The following is a 20,566-nucleotide window of genomic DNA, read 5'->3' as shown; positions in this document are numbered from 1 at the left end:
ACTCTGGAGTCTACTGAAGGCCTGCAACTTGCAAAGGAAAGCATGGATGATAAATTTTGGTGACTATCAGCTCTTAGAACAGTAGCAGCTACCCAGCTCCCAGCCCTGTACAGGCAGCCTTGCACATGTTCCTGGAGCAGCTAGCACCGTTTGTGGGAGCCAGGGTAGGCAATAAGGACTCTGTTCTCCAAATATCAGAGATCTGTGCTCTGATCACTAATTACTGCTTCTGATCTCTGAGGTGCAAAGAGGAAGGCAGACGTTGTTGCAACTTCTGCTCTGGCTGAAGGGACTTCAAGGGGATTTCAAGTGCTAGTGCTTCTTCCCCTTCATCCCTTCATTTTTCTTTTTTCCCTTCTGGGAGCCAAACATTGAAGACTATTATATTCAAAAGCAACCACATATAGAGGAAATTATAAAGTCATCATGCAAACCCAGGGAAAAGCAAAAGCTCAGAAAAAACTTAAGAAGACCTTAAGTTCACACCTCAGGCTGATTCTTGGCACAGAGACAGCCTACAACAATGAAAACACACATACAAAAAAAACAGCAAACCCTGGGGAAGGGGGAGATCTAATTTCCAGAGTCACCACATCATTAGATTCAAATGTCCAGTTTTCAACAAAAAAAAAAAATCACAAGGCATACAAAGAAACAGGAAACTACAGCCCATTCAACAGAAAAAAATAAACCAACAGAAACTGTCACTGAAAAAGACTTGATAGGAGACCTACTAGACAAAGACTTTAAAACACCTGACTTAAAGATATTCAAAGAACTAAAGAAAGATGTGGAGAAAGTCAAGAAAACAATGTAGGGAACAAAACGGAAATATCAAGAAAGAGAAAATGTAAAAAGAAATCCTGCAGCTGAACAGTACAATAACTGAAATGAAAAATTTGCTAGAGGGATTCAAAGGCAGATTTGAGGAGGCAGATGAAAGAATCAGTGAACTTGAAGATAGGACAACTGAAATTATCAAGTCTGAAGAACAGAAAGAAAAAATACTGAAGAAAAGTGAAGAGAGCCTAAGGGACCTGTAAGACACCATCAAGCAGACCACCATACACACTGTAGAAAATCTAGAAGGAAAAGAGAAAGAGAAAAGGGCAGAGAGACTATTTGAAGAAATAATGGCCAAAAATGTCCCAAATTTGATGAAAGACATGAATATCAACATCCAAGAAGCCCAAAGAACTCCAAGTAGAATGAACTCAAAGAGACTCACACCAAGACACGTTATAATCCAACTGCTGAAACACACGAGAATCTGGAAGGCAGCAAGAGAGAAGTGACACGTCACATACAGGGTATCCTCAATGAAATTATCAGCAGATTTCTCATCACCAACTTTGGAGACCAGAAGGCAGTAGGTTCATATATTCAAAGTGCTCAAAGAAAAAACTGTTAACCAAAATCCTATATTCAGCAAAACTGCCCTTCAAAACTGAGGAGAAATTAAGACATCCCCAGGTAAACAAAAGCTGAGGGAATTCATCACCACCAGATCTTCCCTGCAAGAAATGCTAAAAGAAGTCCTTTAGATTGAAAGGAAAGGACACTTGATAGTAACTTGAAGCCACTTTAAGAAACTAAGATCTCAGTAAAGGTATATACATGGCAATTATAAAAGCTAATATTATTGTAACAATGGTGTGTGACTCTACTTTCTGTTTTCTACTTAAGAGACTAAAATATTTTTTAAAAAATTCAATTTATATAAAGTAGTTTTTAAAGAATATCTCTTTTGCATATATAAAGATACCAATTAATTATCCCTGTTTTAGGGGAAAGATATAATCTCCTATACTTTGAAATCATAAATAAAATTTTTATTTAAACCTTCTAGTGTTATTCAAGTATAAAAAGTTGTCTTTAACTACTTTAAAACACAGTGGTGAGATAATTCACCTTTTTGACAATTTTCTTCTCTTAAGAAAGTGTCACCTTCTTTAAAACTCAGGTAAGTTCCTCTACTTCAACATAACAAAGGCTACATATCAAAAGCCCTCAGCTAACATCATACTAAATTGGTAAAAGACTGAAAAGCTTTTCCCTCTAAGACCAGGAGCAAGACAAGGACGCCCACTTTCACCACTTCTATTACCATAGTACTGGAAATCCCAGCTGGAGCAATCAGGTAAGAAAAAGAAATATGGGGCCGGCCTGGTGGCGGAGTGGTTAAGTTCACATGCTCCGCTTCAGTAGCCCAGGGTTTGCGCATTCAGATCCCAGGCGCGGACCTACACACCACTCATCAAGCCATGCTGTGGCAGCATCCCACATACAAAATAGAGGAAGACTGGCACAGACATTAGCTCAGGGACAATCTTGCTCACAAAAAAAAAAAAGAAAAAGAAATAAAAGGCATCCAAATTGGAAAGGAAGAAGCAAAATTATCTCTGTTCACAGACATGGTCTTATACACAGTAAACCATAAAGATTCCAAAATAAAATCAGTGAAACTAATAATGAATTCAGCAAAGTTGTGGGATACAAAATCTGTACACAAAAATCAGTTGATTCTATACAATCACAATGAACAATCAGAAAAGGAAATTAAAAGAACAATTCCAGGACCAGCGTCGGTGGCCTAGTGGTTAAGTTCAGTGTGCTCTGCTTCAGTGGCCTGAGTACAGTTCCCAGGCGCAGACTTACACCATCTGACTGTCAATGGTCATGCTGTGGTGGCAGCTCACATACAAAAACAGGAGGATTGGCAGTGGATGTTAGTTCAGAGCGAATCTTCCTCAGCAAAAAAAAAAAAAAAAAAAGAACAAGTCCATTTACAATAGCATCAAAAAGAATAAATTACATGGGGCCGGCCCAGTGGTGCAGCGGTTAAGTGCGCACACTCTGCTGCGGCGGCCCGGGGTTCGGATCCCAAGCGCGCACCAACACACTGCTTATCAAGCCATGCTGTGGCAGTGTCCCATATAAAGTGGAGGAAGATGGGCACAGATGTTAACCCAGGGCCAGTCTTCCTCAGCAAAAAGAGGAAGATTGGTGACAGGTGTTAGCTCAGGGCTAATCTTCCTCACGCACACACAAAAATAGAATAAATTACTTAAAAATAAACATAACCAAGAAGGTGAAAGATCTGTATACCGAAAACTATAAAACTTTGCCAAAAGAAATTAAAGACATAAACAAATGGAAAGACATCCTGTATCCATGTATTAGAAGACTTAACATTGTCAAGGTGGCAAACTTCCCCAAAGTGATCTACTTTTTTGGATTTTACTTTTTAGGGATTCAATGCAATCCATATCAAAATCACAAACAGCACATTTTTGCAGAAATAGAAAAATCCACACTGAAATTCATATGGAATCTCAAGGGGCCCCAAATAGCCAAAACAGTCTTGAAAAAGAATAAAATTGGATATCTCACTATTCCTGATTTAAAAACTTATTACAAAGCTACAATAATCCAAACAGTGTGATACTGACATAAAGACAGACATATAGATCAATGGAATAGGAGAGCCCAGAAATAAATCCTCACATATATGGTGTTATGGGCTGTATTGTGTCCTCCACCCCAATTCACATGTTGAAGCCCTAACAGCCAGTATCACAGAATGTGACTTTATTTGGAGACAGAGCCTTAAAGAGGTAATTAAAATAAAATGAGGTCATACAGGTGGGCCCTAATCCAATATGATTGTTGTCCTTATAACAAGAGGAGATTAGGACACAGACATGCACAGAGGGACAACCACGTGAAGATACAGGTAGAAGATGGCCACCTGCAAGCTGAAGAGAGAGGCCTTAGAAGAAATCAACCCTGCCAACACCTTGACCTTGGACTTCGATCCTCTAGAACTGTGACAAAATAAATTTCTGTTGTTTAAGCCACCAATCTGAGGTACTTTGCTATGGGAGCTGTAGCAAACTAATACATATGGTCAAATGATTTTTGACAAGGGTGCCATGACTATTCAATGAGGGAATAGTCTTTAACAAATGATGCCGGGAAAACTAAATATCCACATGCAAAGGAATGAACTTATACCCTTACCTTATACCATTTCGAAAAATAAACTCAAAATGGATCAAAGACGAGCTAAAACTATAAAACTCTTCGAAGAAACAAAGGGGAAAATCTTCGTGACAACGGATTTGGGGATGATTTCTTGGATATGACTCCAAAAGCACAAATAACAAAAGAAAAAACAGCTAAAGTGGACTACATCAAAATTGAAAACTTCTGAGCATCAAAAGACACAATCAACAGAATGAAAGGGCAACTTACGGAATGGGAGAAAATCGGCAAATCGTGTATCTGATAAGAGGTTAATATCCAGAATATATAAAGAACTCCTACCACTTAACAACAACAACTCGATTCAAACATGGACAAAAGACTTACATAGACATTTCTCCAAAGGAGACATACAAAAGACCAATAAGCACATGAAAAGATACTCAACACTGATCATTAGGGAAATGCAAAATCAAAACTACAATGAGATACCACCTCACATTCATTAGGATGGCTACTATCAAAAAGACAGAAAATAACAAGTGCTAGCAAAGATGTGAAGAAATTGGAACCCTTGTGCGCTGTTGGCGGGGATGTAAAATAGTACAGCTGCTGTGGAAAACAGTATGGTGGTTCCTCAAAAAATTAAAAATAGAACTACCATATGAACCAGCAATTCCACTTCTGGGTACTCAAAAGAAAAAAAAGAAATACTCAAAAGAAAGCAGGATCTCAAAGAGATATCTCTACACCCATGGGCATTACATATACAACTCATGTACACCCACAGTGGCATTATTCACAATAGGCAAAAGGTGGAGGCAACCCAAGTGTCCATCAACAGATAAATGGATAAACAAAAATGTGGTATATCCATACAGTAGAATATTAAGTGTTAAGTATTTTCTTGTCTATCACCGACCATACACCAATGCAGCCATCCTTGCAATAAACCAGCAGTATTGGTGACTGTTTTTAGTACACAACTGACCTGTTAATTTTGGATACATTTTCAACTAGGCTACTGACATTTTCTATGTCAGCTATTCAGAAATTAGTACCAGCACGGACTAGTAACTTCAATCAAATCCAGAAATGTATGGATATTATACCTATCCAGAGGATCCGCAATGGACTCATGTGCTGCTCCCTTAATTGGAGCCTTCCACTGTTCAAACTCAGGGCCAAATTTTTCCCAAGTGAAATAAGCAAATTGGCACTTGGCCTTGATAACACTGTTTCCAACTCTTTCACAACGCTGTAGGCAGTAGAATAGCTTCTTGCTTGAGAAGTGAGCCTACACCAAATCTAGTTTGCATACCTGTTATTCCTATGCTGACCATGGCACAGATGACTGGGGAAGGACCATACCACCTGAGGAGGCTGAGGGAGGCATCTGATGAGCCACGTGGAAATGAAAGAATAAAGGCCTCACTCAAAAGACTGCCAAACGAAACCACCACTCCAGCGTCACACTCTCTGGATCCCACGTGAAGCCACTCATTCACTGGGCATCTTTTTTTCAGGATTTGGCTCCCCAGACCTCTTCTCTGCCACTGGAGACTCAGCCTAATGCCAATGGTGCCACACCAGCGCCTTTCTGCTCAAAGAATCTTATTTAGAATTCCACACTAGTCCACAGGAACTTTGTTCACTGCTGAATCCACAGTGCCTAGAAGAGTACCTAAGGTTAAGACAGGGTTCAATAAATGTTTGGTTATGGAATAAATAATGCATGACTGGAACTCCAGTATATAAAGAGGATCGACAAACAGCTCCTCTTAGTTCTCTTTCTTGGGGACCAAGCTTTGCCCTCAACTTGGGGCAAAGGAAGAGTTGAGGTCGAAATTATTCAACATTATGTAATTTTTATTTAAAAAAATGGAAAAACTGCATAACATTAAACACAGAAATGACATCTGGTTATTGGTCATTGTTTATTGCTAAGGGACACAAGTTAAGAAAGGTTGAGGGGCCGGGCCGGTGGCACAAGCAGTTAAGTGCACGCACTCCACTTTGGTGGCCCAGGGTTTGTGGGTTCAGGTCCTTGGCATGCACCAATGCACCGCTTGTCAAGCCATGCTGTGATGGCGTCCCATATAAAGTGGAGGAAGATGGGCATGGATATTAGCTCAGGGCCAATCTTCCTCAGCAAAAAAAAAAAAAAAAAAGAAGAGGAGGATTGGCATCGGATGTTAGCTCAGGGCTGATCTTCCTCACCAAAAAAAAAAAAAGAAAGAAAGAGAGGTTGAAAACACCGTTATAATAAAATTTAAGCAAATCTTTTATCAATTAAAATGATTTAGTCTACTAATGCTTTGGCAATGTTTTTTTAACTTCTGGCTTTTTAAATAAAAAGAATGTGTACAAGATCACAAAGGCTGTCTCAGGACATGGCTATTTTATTCTTTATATTTCTCTTATTTTCCAAGTTTTCTACAGATTTTATGATCTGTTAATTCATCAGAATACAAGGGAAGTGACTGTGCTGACACTCCTGCCCCGAGATGAGAGCTGCTAAGAGGACTGTGATGCCCACCACCACTGAGCACTGTAAACGCAGGAACAGGTCGCCTCAAACCAGCACAACAGCCAGCACTGTGCTCAGTGCTGACTACTCAGACACCAGAAGCAAGCCAAAGACAGACAGTCTCACAATCATTAACATTGTTCCAGAAATGCCTGCCAACTGCAAGAAAACAACTGTTGGAAAGAAGGAGGCAAAATCATTATGTGTACATGATATGAACTGTGTACTTGGAAAACCCAAGAAAATGAGCTGAAATACTATCAAAAAGAAGAGCATTAACAAAATAAATCGCTCAATTGCTTTTCTCTACACCAACTGTAACAGGTGGAAAATATAATGGGGGCAGAAGGACACTAATAACAGCAACAACAACAAAAATACAGAAATAAATTTAACAAGATATGTGTAAAACCTACATGAAGAAAATTGTATGTAACTTTACTGAGAAGCCTGAAAAAAAATCTGAAGAAATGCAGAGGAAAGCAACCTTGTAAAGATGTTGACTCTTATCTAATCAATCTGTAAATTTTATGAGCTCATACAATTCCCAACACTATTTTGCAGAACTTAGCAAAAAGATTCTAAGTTCATTTGAGAAACATTCATGTGAGAATAGCCATGGAAAACTTGAAAAAGAAATTTATTATCAGGGATTAGTCTTATCAGACAGTAAAATGTATAACAGATACAATATTTAAAATATCGTGGGCCTGGCAGAGGCAGATAGATGGTGGAAGAGAGCAGGAAATTCTGAACAGATGTAAAGTATATATAAGAATTCAGCATAAGAGTACTTCAAAACAGCAGAAAAACCATGCAGAAAAAGTTCAAGTTTGAGCCTTCCTTCACATATCATATACTTTAAGTGCCATATAAAGTTTGAAGTTAAAACAAGAACCACACAAATACCAGAGAAGGAACATCAGTGACTGCACCTTGTTTGGGTGATGAAGGCTTTCTCAGTGCATATCAAAGCATTGATGAGATGGACCCGATTTATAAACATTTATTTTATTTATTTATTTATTTTTTTTATAATTTTATTTATTTATTTATTTTTCCCCCCAAAGCCCCAGTAGATAGTTGTACGTCATAGCTGCACATCCTCCTAGTTGCTGTATGTGGGATGCAGCGTCAGCATGGCCGGAGAAGCAGTGCGTCAATGCGCGCCCAGGATCCGAACCCGGGCCGCCAGCAGCGGAGCGTGCGCACTTAACCGCTAAGCCATGGCGCCGGCCCTTTTTTTTTTTTTTTTAATTTTATTTATTTATTTTTTCCCCCAAAGCCCCAGTAGATAGTTGTGTGTCATAGCTGCACATCCTTCTAGTTGCTGTATGTGGGACGTGGCCTCAGCACGGCTGGAGAAGCAGTGCATCGGTGCGCGCCCGGGATCCGAACCTGGGCTGCCGGCAGCGGAGTGCGCGCACTTAACCACTAAGCCATGGGGCTGGCCCTATAAACATTTAAACATTTATATTTTTGAAATATATCTGAAAAGTAAAATCTGAAAAGTCTGCATTAATAACACAATAAACAGGGTACAGCCCCGTGATGTAGTGGTTAAGTTTGGCACACTCCGCTTCGGCGGCCTGGCTTTGCTGGTTCAGATCCTGGGCACGGACCTACACCACTTGTCAGCCACGCATGGCAGTGACCCACGTACAAAATAGAGGAAGACTGGCGCAGATGTTAGCTCAGGGCTAATCTGCCTCAAGCAAATAAAAGAGGAAGATTGGCAACAGATGTTAGCTCAGAGTGAATCGTCCTCACCAAAAAATTAAAAATAAAAACACAGTAAACAAAAACAGTGAACTGATAAAAATATTTGCATCATATAAGACAAAGGAGGAATATCATTAATGTATGAATGAGTCTTATAAATTAATAAGAAAAAAGGTATAATACCCTAATAAAAAAAACAAAGGACATTAACAGACAATTCCTAAAAGAAGACACATAACAAACACCTTAACAATTGTGAAACCTTACTATTGACCAAATAACTGAAAATTAAAATTAAATACCCTTTTCACCTGTCAGACTGCCAGAATTGAAAAGTAACAGCAGGAGCAGGTGCACACCCTGTTGGGGGCTGTAAACTGAAACAGGTGCTCCTGTTCACCCACTAACTCCTACAGAAACTATCCTATAAATACCCAAGTATGCACAGACATGGGTTACATTTACAACCGTGAAAAACTGAAATAACCGAACATTCTCCAAGATGAGACTGATTAAATTACAGTGCAGCATAATAATTGCAGGCCATTAAAAATACTGTTGTATGTTCACTGATACAGAAACATCTACAATGTGTTAAATGGAAAAAGCAGGCTACATAAGCAGTATAGGTGACATATGATCCTACTGTGGTTTTACATACTATATATATTATATATGAATAAAAATTTAAAATATATATACAAAAAATTGTGAAAAGGATTTTTAAGATTGGTTTTTCTTTTTTGTTTTTGTTTTTTTTTCTTGTTCTTCAGTATTTTCAAATTTTCCTATCATTAATTTTGCTGCTTTTACAGAGGAAAAGATTCTAAATTAAAATAAGAACACAGTTCCAGGTGGTTTCTTGACTTCCCTATCAAACCAATCCCGTTCACATCTGCATAAAAATACCATCCTCCTACCTGTCTGAGCAACTCCAACTTCTTCAATTCCTCATTGTAGGCTTCTGGGTTCTCTCCGTAATTCTTCAGGACAAACTAGAGAGAGAGAAGAATGTAAACCAAGGATACAGAAGACTCCTCTGCTCCCACTCCTGCCCTCTGAGTCCTCGGCAATCACCAGTCAGGGCTTAGGATCAAGTCCAGGCCCACAACCATGAGTTCATCTCCTGGACCATCGGTACCTCTACCAGCATAAATGGGGCAGCACCAAGATGCTGACCAGGGGAGCCTCCTCCTTTGAGCAAAATGGGAAATAAGACCGGATGACCCTTCATGAACACCTTGGCTGGTCCTCATCATGCTTCAGCCCTCTCTATGAAGTCCAGGACTCTGCCAGCTCAGGAAGCCAGGGAACTTCGCTGGCTGAAATGGGATCCTACTGAGCATCCCAAAACGGACCACAAATTCAAGCCTCCCTCACAGAGCAGACCCTGCTGTGTTCTAGCGTCACAACCATAATTCTAACCTGACAGCAAATGTAGGAAGACGCACCAAACAAGAGAGGGTGTGCAAAGCCTTCTTCACCAGCCTGCCCTCCTGGCTGGGAAAGGGCACCACAGAAATAAGTGATCTGCAGTGTCCTCATATGTGAGGAAAGGCCTGCGGATGTGTGACAGGAATGACCCAGATGGGAGAAGGGAAGGTCACTGCCCACATCAGAGAGGAAACTGGCATGCTTGCCCACAACAGCTCTCACCACCTCAAGAGCTGACTGTCTTGGACACTGAGCACACTTACCAGCCTGGAGGCACAGTGGGGACCAAAGGGCCCTCTTTTCACCTAAGAGTAACAGACTAAGGCAGTTGGAACTACCCCTGTTGCAGTACCTGCTGCCTGGTGTCTGGGTTAGCAATTTAAGGGGCCAGATCCACTCATTTCACAAACACTAAGGGCACTGAAGCCCAACTCACAAGGTTCCTTAAGACCGTAACCACGGTATGTGACGTAGAGATGGAAGAAGGCTGTCAAGGCTGAGAAGATGTGGCTTGCTCTGTCAAGCAGCACACTCACACCATGTCTGTGGCCCACTCACCTTTTCTGGGGTCCCTTCCCAGTGTCTATGACACATGGCTAAGGAATTAGTCATATGGAAACCTAGAAGGCTGCACGATAGCTCCTAGCTGCCCTGGGAGGGAAAGGAAGGGGAGGGACAGGCAGAAGAGAGGCTACCACTGAGCTTATTTCAGCACCATCCAGCCATGTTCCCAAACCTCTGACCCTGACCCCTCTTCTGTTGGTTTCAGCTTGTGAAAGTCCCATGTGTCCCTGAGCTCTCTTTTCTATCCCCCTACCACCTATGGCTTGGACAAATCCAGCCCTTCAAATCCATCCCTTACCTAGTGGCCAGAATTGTCTTTCTAACAAAACTCTGATGTCACTCCTAACTTTAAATCCTTCTGAAAGCACACACCTCTGGGGGAAAAAATAAATCAAAACATGCTTTTCTCAGGATAGTGAGATTATGGGAAACGAGTTGTAATCTAAAGACAAAAACTGTAATCTGAAAAGAATGTGCAACAGTGGCTCCCCAAAGCCTCCAGGACCAAATCTAATCTCGGCACAGAGTTCACGGCCCTTTACGAGGCTCCCAACAGCCTTCAAAGATTGTCCTCTGGCACCTCCGAGGGACACACCCAGCCAACAGTACTTTGGAATTACTGTTCTCAGGTCTCAATGCTTGTCCCCACCGTCTCTACTAAGAGTCATCTGAAATGTCACTTCCTTGAATGTTAGCTGCTGCTCTCCTCACATTCTGAACGTTCCTCCATCAGACTGTGTGCCCCACATTAGGGTCATGCCAGTGACCCCATCCCAATCTCAAATAATGAGTGCGTCAGGAATGGTAGGGGCCTCATTAGATGTGCTGGATACCCAGCAAATGGTTGCCTTTACAGGAAATGCAGAGGATGGACAAACAAATTGAATAACAGTAAAATGAGACACTCAGAAAAATTCAGAAGATGGAACATTTCACCCAACAATTAACCCAGTCTTGGAAAAATCAATGTCATTGGGTGGGGGAGGGGGGAAGCAGGAGACGATTCTAGATTAAAAGAGATTAAAGAAATAGAACAACTAAATAGAATATAGGAACACTGATTGGATCAGAGTTTGGGGGGAAAAAGTCATAAAAAATGTTTTGGGCACAACTGGTGAAATTTAAATATAAATTATAGCAGAAAATTTTTGTGAGTTTTCTTGGGTGTGATGCTAATATTGTGGTTATGTAGGAGAATGTCCTTACTCTTAGGATGTACTGAGATGTGTACAACTTAAAGGTTCATGAGCTATGTATACGCACACACATATGTATGTGTACATATATGTATATATAGAGAGAACACACAAATATGGTGAAACGTTAACTATCAAAACTAGGTAGAGAGGGCCGGCCCCGTGGCTTAGCGGTTGAGTGCGCACGCTCCACTGCTGGCAGCCCGGGTTTGGGTCCCGGGCGCGCACCGGCGCACCGCTTCTCCAGCCATGCTGGGGCCGCGTCCTACATACAGCAACTAGAAGGATGTGCAGCTATGACACACAACTATCTGCTGGGGCTTTGGCGGGGGCGGGGGGGACTAGGTAGAGAGAATTTGGGTGAGCACTGCATTCTTCTTTCAACTTTTCTGTATGTCTGAACTTTGTAATGTTTTAAGAGTTGCTGAAGAGCTAAATGGCACCTGAAAAACATGTCCCCCTGTGTCAGAGGTTCTTAGCCTTTTGTGGGTCCTTTGAGAATATAAAAGCCATTAAAGAAATCTCCCTAGAAATATTCAATTATGCATTTATGCATAAACCCACAAATTTGCCAACAATTTTAGGGGGTTCACAGACACTTTGAGGCTCCTGGTTAAGATCCTCACTCTGATCCAGCCCCACTCCCCCTCAGTCCCTCCAAAAACCACAAATATAAAATGTGGCCTGAGCTGTAAGGTAAAACTTGACTATCTAAATGGGAACATGTGGGCCGGCCCCGTGGCTTAGCGGTTAAGTGCGTGCACTCTGCTGCTGGCGGCCCAGGTTAGGATCCCGGGCACGCACCGACGCACCGCTTCTCAAGCCATGCTGAGGCCGCGTCCCACATACAGCAACTAGAAGGATGTGCAGCTATGACATACAACTATCTACTGGGGCTTTGGGGGAAAAAAATAAATAAAATTAAAAAAATATATATAGTATATCCTGTAACATTCCAAAAAATGTTTAAAAAAATAAAAAATAAATGGGAACATGGGGGGCTGGCCCGGTGGCACAAGTGGTTAAGTGCCGGTGCTCCGCTGTGGCGGCCCGGAGTTCGCCGGTTCGGATCCCGGGTGTGCAACAACGCACCACTTGTAAAGCCATGCTGTGGCGGCATCCCATATAAAGTGGAGGAAGATGGGCACGGATGTTAGCCTAGGGCCAGTCTTCCTCAGCAAAAAAAGAGGAGGATTGGCAGATGTTAGCACAGGGCTGATCTCCTCACCAAAAAAAAAAAAAAAAAAAAAAAGGGAACATGTTCTTTGATTAATCTGCTTTTAATAAAATATTTTAGTTTGCCCACTCTGAGGCTAGAGAAAAGGAGTAAAAGTGGAGCCTCAAGGCCCCATGGGATAGAGGCCAAAGGGATTAGAGGGGTATCTGAGAGTCCTAGAAACAAGGCTTCACCTGATATCACTAAGAACATTTGTCCCTGCTGTTCACACAAGGGTGAAGTGGAGAGATGCTGCCCCCACCCCCAGAAAACTGTCCCTAGAGGTCACCTTCTACCTGTGTCTCATTCTTCCTCCAAGATCTACAGCAGCAAACACTTACTGAGCTCCTACCACAGGCGAGGCACAGTGCTGAGCAATGACCCAAAGAGGGAGATACTATTATCACCATTTTACAGATGAGGAAACTGAGGCAAAGAGGTCAGTGCATTTGCCAAGGTCACAGCACTAGTAACTGATGGGGCAATAACTGAAACCCAGGCGCTTGGGCTCCAGAGTCCATTTCTTAACCACATATCAGATCAATCCATTTCTCTTTTTTAAATATGGTTCTCACAAATAACTCTAAAAAACAGGAAGAGAAAATAAATCTCTGGCCACATAGTCAGTGGAGCAGCCAGGTTATTTTTTAAACTCTGACAAAATCCTCTATGGACTGCTGATCACTCCCCTACTAAACAGAGGAAAGAGGCTGGCTGAAAGTTCTAGAGTAAAGGACAGCAACCCTCTCACAGTCTCTCTATGGTCCAAAACTCTGCAGAGCTCATAACAAAGTCTGCTCAGAATCTGAGGCTCCTGACAGAGCCTGAGAAGGAAGGCCCAGCAGCAGGTAGAGCCTGGACCTTGGCACCACAGATCAAGAGTAAGAAACTAGAAGGCACTGACAGGACCCAAGTAGACCTACACAACTAACAGCTGGTTGGGGTTGGGAGTGCCAGAGAACCTCTGGAGCCCACCGAGGCTTTGGAGCAGTTGGGGATCCTTTTTTGAGGGAACAATAAGACATATGGACAGGTCTATGTTAACTGCATGTCATTAGAGCCACTGAAAAACAGGAAAGGAAGGAGTTACAAGGGAAAAACAATGAAAGAGAATGGAAAGGCCATTTCCAGAGAGACTTACTAAGACAGAGTATTGAGTCTTGGCTGTGCCCCTGGGTTGCTATAAGATCTGGGCTTGGTTTTTTTCATCTGTAAAATAGGGTTAATAGTACCTGCTATGTCTAACTCACAGAGCTGTCATAAGGACTTAAGCTATTCCTAAACAGAGAAAGAGGATGCTAAGCTGAAGATATTGTTTACAATACACCAAGACCTGTACTAGGGACTCACATGCATTAACTCTTGGTTCTCACAAGCTTATGAGGTATTAGTTCCAGGTTACAGGTGAGAAAAGTGAGGACCAGATTAGTGATGTCATCATTTGCAGCAGCTGAAGGTCACCCAGCCATTAAGTGGAAGAGGTGGGACCCACACCAGGGTCTGTCTGATTCCAACGTCTAGGCTATTTCCATGATGGTACTCTGCTCTTTTCCTCAGCAATAAACGGCACCGAATTTTCTAAGTAGATGAGATCACTGGAAACACCCATCCTGGGTCCTGCCATTCTTCTGCAGATTAGAAAAACGGGAACCAGAGATGAGCACTGGTAGTGCTAGAACTCTAAGCCACATTTCTGGACCCCTGACACAGGGATATTCTTTTGTGTCACTTTCTCTTGTACCCACATGTTCTCATTCTTCTGTGTAGGCTTTCTTTTTTTTTCCTCTGGGCTGAGGTGTTTAGCTTTTGCTCTTAATTTGATATAACATCTTAAAATTTCATGGGTCTAGTTAAAGCAATAACTCCCCAAAAAAGGGCAATAAAAGGCATCACATGTATTAGAATTAACTTTTTCACCACACACATTATATTTCTTTTTTCTCCACTTGCAGGGTTGACTCAAATATGCGGCATTCCTTAAGTGGTTCCACAGAAACACACACAAAATTGAGTCCCACATACAGTATTGTTAATTAATACAATATATGCTCTGCCACTGAATTTCAAATGAGATTAATTTTATTCAGAGAAAGAAGTATTATTGCCAAGGGAAATCTTTAGTCCCTCGGTGTCAGCAAGCCTAAGACCAAGTAACAGGCCAAGAGCCCCAGGGATGAGAGCGGACCTTCATCCTCGCCTAGTCTAACCCTACATAACACTCAAGGCCTCTCTCCCACATCTCCTTTGAATGGCCCCTCGACCTGTCTGAACAACACCAGTGAGGATGACTCAAGTTACATCTCCTGGAAGGTGCTAGAACTAGACTAGGTCATTCAACCAACACTTGTTACACACTCTTTACACACAAATATTTATTACTTCCCAAGTAAAGGAAAGAATTTGGTGCGAAATGGATATACGACTCTGGTGTATGAGTTTCAAGTTACAGAAGAATGAACTTGACCATCCAGGTCATCTGTGCCTAGAGCCATTCTGTGTAAAACACAAGTGTGCAGACAGGCTCAGGCAGACTGGCTCAGTGACTCTAAATCTGTAACAAGAGATAAGACAGGTCACCACCATAGGTAACTGGCAACGTCCTGTGCTCCTCACTGCTGAGAAGCCAGGGCCCTTTTAGGCCTCTGGTCGTCTCACTTCCCTTTCTGTGTGTGGGGCAAGCTTTTCAAGAGAGTCAGCTGTCCCATGGGAAATCTGGAAGGGGGGGAAAAATTCCACAAAACTGAAAATCAGGCTCTATCTACATGTGAATAAGATAAACAGCAAGAAGCAACAAGAGTGTGCACTCTGTGGTGCAGGTCAACTGAGTGACAGGAGCTATACGACCTGTCTGAATCTGGAGGAGGGTGGTACACATGCCAGGCAGCTAAAGGGGCCCTGAAGAGGTATGGTTCAACCCGGGTGATGAACAGGAGGAAAAGATTTCCAGCAAGGACCGGAACAAGGACAATGACCGGATGTGGAAGAAAAAGAGGCTGTAGGAGAGGCCTGGCGGAGTTGAAGTTAGAGAGGCAGGCGCAAAGTGGCAGCAGGCCTTAAACAGGAGGCAGTTTCTCTGGAGGAACCTAGTGGGAAAGCGGAGATTTAGAGAAATCAATCCAACCAGAGTGGGAGGAAGGGAGAGGCCAAGAAGCCACTTGGTTGGCAGGTTGGCTATCATATGGTACATTGGCCCCTGAGGTTACTATGTGGATCACTAGATGGTAAACTCCATGAAGGCAGGGATTTTTGTCATCACATACAGCCCTGAATTCCCACAGCTGGCACATAATAGTCACTCAATAATTATTTGTTCAATGAATGAATTAGGGACAGATGCAACACCTCAGTGCAAATGAGCTTGACTTGAGCTCAACTGCAGTTGGTTAAGGGCTGGTGTTTGGAACTGGAAGAGGAAAGAATTTCAAACACTAACACGTCTGGCCAAATCACTCATGATGAAGAACACAAGAGTCATCCTTCATCAGTTTCCACTGAGTCAGCACTCTGGGCTCTAAAACACATGAAAGAAGGTGCAGGGCCAGCAGCATTTCCCCACTAAAAAATTATGTGGCGGGCTGGCCCGGTGGTGCAGTGGTTGAGTTCGCACACTCTGCTCCGGTGGCCCGGGGTTCACAGGTTTGGATCCCGGGTGCGGACCTACACACCACTTATCAAGCCATGCTGTGGCAGGTGTCCCACATATAAAGTAGAGGAAGATGGGCATGGATGTTAGCCCAGGGCCAGTCTTCTTCAGCAAAAAGAGGAGGATTGGCAAGAGACATTAGCTCAGGGCTAATCTTTGTCACCAAAAAAAAAATTATGTGGGTCCAGGTATCCCAACCTAAAGCCTGGCACTGCAGTTCAAAACCACCTTGCTCTTCCCCTGACTCTTATTTCACATTATTCCATAATTGAAGGCGTGTCCATCAGGAGTGAAAACCAATACTAACCATTATTAAAGGTTTTTTCTTTTCTTTTTTTTTTTTTTGAGAAAGATCAGCCCTGAGCTAACATCCATGCCAATCCTCCTCTTTTTACTGAGGAAGACCGGCCCTGAGCTAACATCTATTGCCAATCCTCCTCCTTTTTTTCCCTTTTTCTCCCCAAGGCCCCAGTAGATAGCTGTATGGCATAGTTGCACATCCTCCTAGTTGCTGTATGTGGGACACCACCTCAGCACGGCTGGACAAGTGGTGCGTCGGTGCGTGCCCAGGATCTGAACCCAGGACGCCAGTAGCAGAGCGCGCGCACTTAACAGCTAAGCCACGGGGCCAGCCCCCAAAGTTTTTTTCAAAAGCCCAGCCTCATAAAGAAAGACATCCTTTATCTATCTGGAAAACTCCTATTCATCCTTCAAAATCCATCTCTTTGGCAAGCCTTCCCTGATGGCCCCTCCTTAGGCTGGTACTTCTGTACACTGCACATACTTCTACTCTTCCACTGATGTCACCATCTAATTTTTAAATTTCCTCTATTTATACTACTAATTCCATGAAAAAAAAAAAAGAGGGGCTGGCCCAGTGGCGTAGTGGTTAAGTTTGCATGCTCCACTTCAGGGGTCTGGGGTTCGTGGGTTCGGATCCCGGGCACGGACCTACACACTGCTCAGCAAGCCATGCTGTAGGGGCATCCCATACAGAAAATAGAGAAAGATGGGCACAGATGTTAGCTCAGGGCCAGTCTTCCTCAGCAAAAAGAGGAAGATTGGCAATGGATGTTAAGCTCATGGCCAATCTTCCTCACCAAAAAAAAAAAAAAGGAGTATCTCTTATTCGTCTGTACTATCAGGGCTAAGCATAGTGCTCAACAGGTTGACCTGAAGAGAACCAATTTTTACCCCACTATCCTAAATTAAATTCTATCCCTTAGCACCAAGTCATTGGTGAAGGTTCCCACAGCTCAAAGCAAGGGTAGAAGGACAAGGGTACCAGTGGCAGAAGGCAGAGTGGAGGCTCTAAGGTTGAAGAGAGGAGCCCAGGTCAGGAAGAGTTCTCAGGCTGCAGTGGCTTCTGCAGTCTCCTCTGTAGGAAGAGAGTTCCATGGTACCCTGAGAGAGTTGGCCATTTTTAAGCCCAGCCTACCCACAGACTGCTATTCCTTTTCAGTGGGTTCATGCCACAATCTTAACCTATCAAATAAACGGTGATATCTTTCCTGATCCCAAAAAAGAGGAAACAAAGAAAAAGAACTGATATTCAGGAAAGGAATTGCTTTTTCAGCATCTGATATCACCTCAGGCTAAATGGCTATTGAGCAACTCCTCTCATGGAAGCCCAGGGGCTCCCAAGGAAGCCACTGCTCACATAATACCTTGTAGTCTAGGTGTGACCAGAGCATCAAACGCTAAGTTCAAACAAAAATATCTCCTTGGAGTTTCTGAGCTAAGATTTTTATCCACTAGATTTCCAGAAATTTATAGTTACCATTTCTAAATTCCCTCTCAACTGTCAATTCAGTCATTTGAAAAACGTTTTCCTGAGTGCCAACTATGTAGAGGGGACCCTGCTATGATGTGAGGAACATGGAAATGCCTCTCAGGTCACTTACAATTGAAATGCAGAGTTAAAACATAGTACACATAACTGTCACCAGGAAAAGAATGAAAAGAGTACAGGATTCAGAGAAGGGAAAGATAAAGTCAGACGAAAGGATTAAAAAAGACTTGTGGAAGAGACAGAGCTTAAACTGGACCTTGAAATCTGAACAGAACAAATATAGAGAGATTAAAGAATGGCCCCATCCCCATCCCTCAGGGCAAAGATGAGAGCTCTTCTGGGTAGGAGGAACTCCACAACCAAAGGCATAAAAGAACACACATACAGAGAATGTCAAGGGAAGCAAGTGGCTGACTGTGAACACAATCCGGGCTACTTGTATCAGAAGCACATAGATCAAGCACATACTGGGCCCTCAAAAAATGCTGAAAGAACCGGGGTAGGTCAACTCTGAATGGGTTAGAGTTGAACTAGAAAACAAAGGAGTTTTGTTGTGTTCTAGAAAAATTCATCTAATCATACTTTACGAAAGGGCTGATGGAAAAGAGACCAAAGTCTGAGGAAGAGGTAAAAAAATTCTGGAATTTTAGATCAATTAATCTAATTTCCTGGTCTACAAATGAGGAAAAAGAGGCCCAAAAAGGTTAAATGATGGACTCAAAGGAATACAAACTGTTAGTGTCTGAACTAAGGCAGCGGCAGTGTAAAGAGAGGAATGGAGACAGCTTCTTGGGAAACTACTTCCACACCCATTTTCTTTCTCCTGTTTCTTTTCTCAAGCACCATGCTGAGTGGTGCAGCATCCAGATTATCTGGGACTTACTTTGGCAGCTGCTGTGCTAAAACCACAATGACGTCAACCGGCAACAGACTCCTGGTTGTTCTTTTTCACTTCTACTCTGATCCTCTACCAATGCTACCAGGTGGTCCCTCCCAAGGCAGATGTCTCAGATGCCCAATCAAAACACCTGGTCCCTCTTTGTACCAACCACCCCTGATCTCACCACAGAGGTCCCTTGCCTCAGCCAACGCCAAACCAGCCTGTCTCCTCCGTCCAACTGAAGGTTCCACAAAACGACTGCTAAGGTCTCTCCGGGAGCTACAACATGTTTATCCCCTGCAGGCAGTCATGAAAAGCAGTATGGAACTGTATCTTTTGATTCAAAGGGGCTCCCGAATTGGTTTCTTCTTCTGAGGAGACCAGACAGAACTGCACCAAGTGTCAAGAGACCCCAACCGCAGAAGTCAGACATTCCCGGGTCACCGGGGCTCCTGTCTTAAAACACATCGGGAGCCATCCTCAGCATCCATCTCAGTCCGATCGTGGACTGACAGCGTACAGAGGGTCGGGCACAGTAGCTCAACCCAGACGGTTAGGATCACCCCCGCTCCCCGCGGTGCTGTCCTGGCGTGGAGGAGGGGCGGAGCAGAACTAAATCCAGAGCGTCACACTGAGGAAGCGTGGTGCCTCGGTGGGAACCGTGGAAGGCCCGGGGCAGAAGTCGGAAAGCGAGTTCCAAGGAGACTGCCGGTGCTAGCCCCGGGCGGGCAAGGAGGGAGAGGTTGGTGTGCAGGCGCCCGGGGGGGCGGGTAGGGGTGGACCAGGCTGAGCAAAGCCAGCGGAGGCCCATCCTGGCCTCACCTGACCCTGCGACAGGGCCTGGAGAAATGATGGACTCGCAGGGGGCGTCACGCGCTGGCAGACGACAGAGATACGCGGGAGAAGGGGGTAGGGGGTGCGAGGCGCACTCACTTTTTTCACCGCCGGCTGGAAGTGGAAGTCACCGGCCTCTTTCAGGTCCAGCCAGATCATGGGCATGCGGGGTACGGCCTCCATGGCGGCTGGCGCCCGCCGGCCACCCGGCCTCTCCCTAGCTGCTCCAGCCGCTGGCTCAGCCGCGCGCCCCGCCCCTCCCCGCCGGAAGTCACCCATCACGCGGGGCCGAAAAGATGCCCGCACAGCCTGCTGGGAGATGCAGTCCCTGCCCCGCCCGCGCAGCTTTTCGCACAGGCTCGGCTTCCGACGCGCATGCTAAGTCTCCTCCGCAGGGAGCGCGTGGAGGGCGAGTCTCCAGCCCGGGGCGAGATGGTTCCTGGGAGTGATAGTCTTCCTCTGCTTAGCTGCCGGGCTGGGCGCAAGCTGAACTTCTTCCGGGCCAAATAGACCGGCCGGGCCTGCCTCCGGCCGCGGCGCACTTGTCCCGAGAAGGGCGTTAGAGAAAGCACGTATAAACTTGTAGTCCCAAGCAGTGTCGAGTTCAGTGGAGGACGGAGGCATGTCTACGGTAGACGTGACTTGAAAACTGAGCCCTGGGAGGGTGGGCGCCTGGCCGGGAGGGAGACGAGGCTAAGGAGAGAGCAAGAGGTTTCGCCCGAAGTGCCGAGCTTTGGAACAGAGGGGTGACTGGTCGAAGATTGGCAC

At 44.0% G+C, this 20,566-nt stretch overlaps 1 protein-coding gene across 1 annotated transcript in view; it reads right to left on the bottom strand.

The window, feature by feature from the left end:
• The window catches only part of PTPN23 (protein tyrosine phosphatase non-receptor type 23), a 32,510-nt gene extending 12,479 nt beyond the window's left edge, over positions 1 to 20,031 (bottom strand). The window contains exons 1-2 of the mRNA XM_058557207.1: positions 19,898 to 20,031; positions 9,160 to 9,234 (exon numbers count right to left, since the gene is read on the bottom strand). Coding sequence (XP_058413190.1) covers positions 9,160 to 9,234; positions 19,898 to 19,981 — 159 coding nt within the window. The 5' untranslated portion in view covers positions 19,982 to 20,031. The remainder of the gene's footprint in view (positions 1 to 9,159; positions 9,235 to 19,897) is intronic.
• Between the last annotated feature and the right edge of the window lie 535 nt (positions 20,032 to 20,566).

This window comes from Diceros bicornis, chromosome 2 (assembly GCF_020826845.1).
Source record: "Diceros bicornis minor isolate mBicDic1 chromosome 2, mDicBic1.mat.cur, whole genome shotgun sequence".
NCBI lineage: Eukaryota > Metazoa > Chordata > Mammalia > Perissodactyla > Rhinocerotidae > Diceros > Diceros bicornis.
This window is presented reverse-complemented; position numbering and strand designations above follow the sequence as displayed.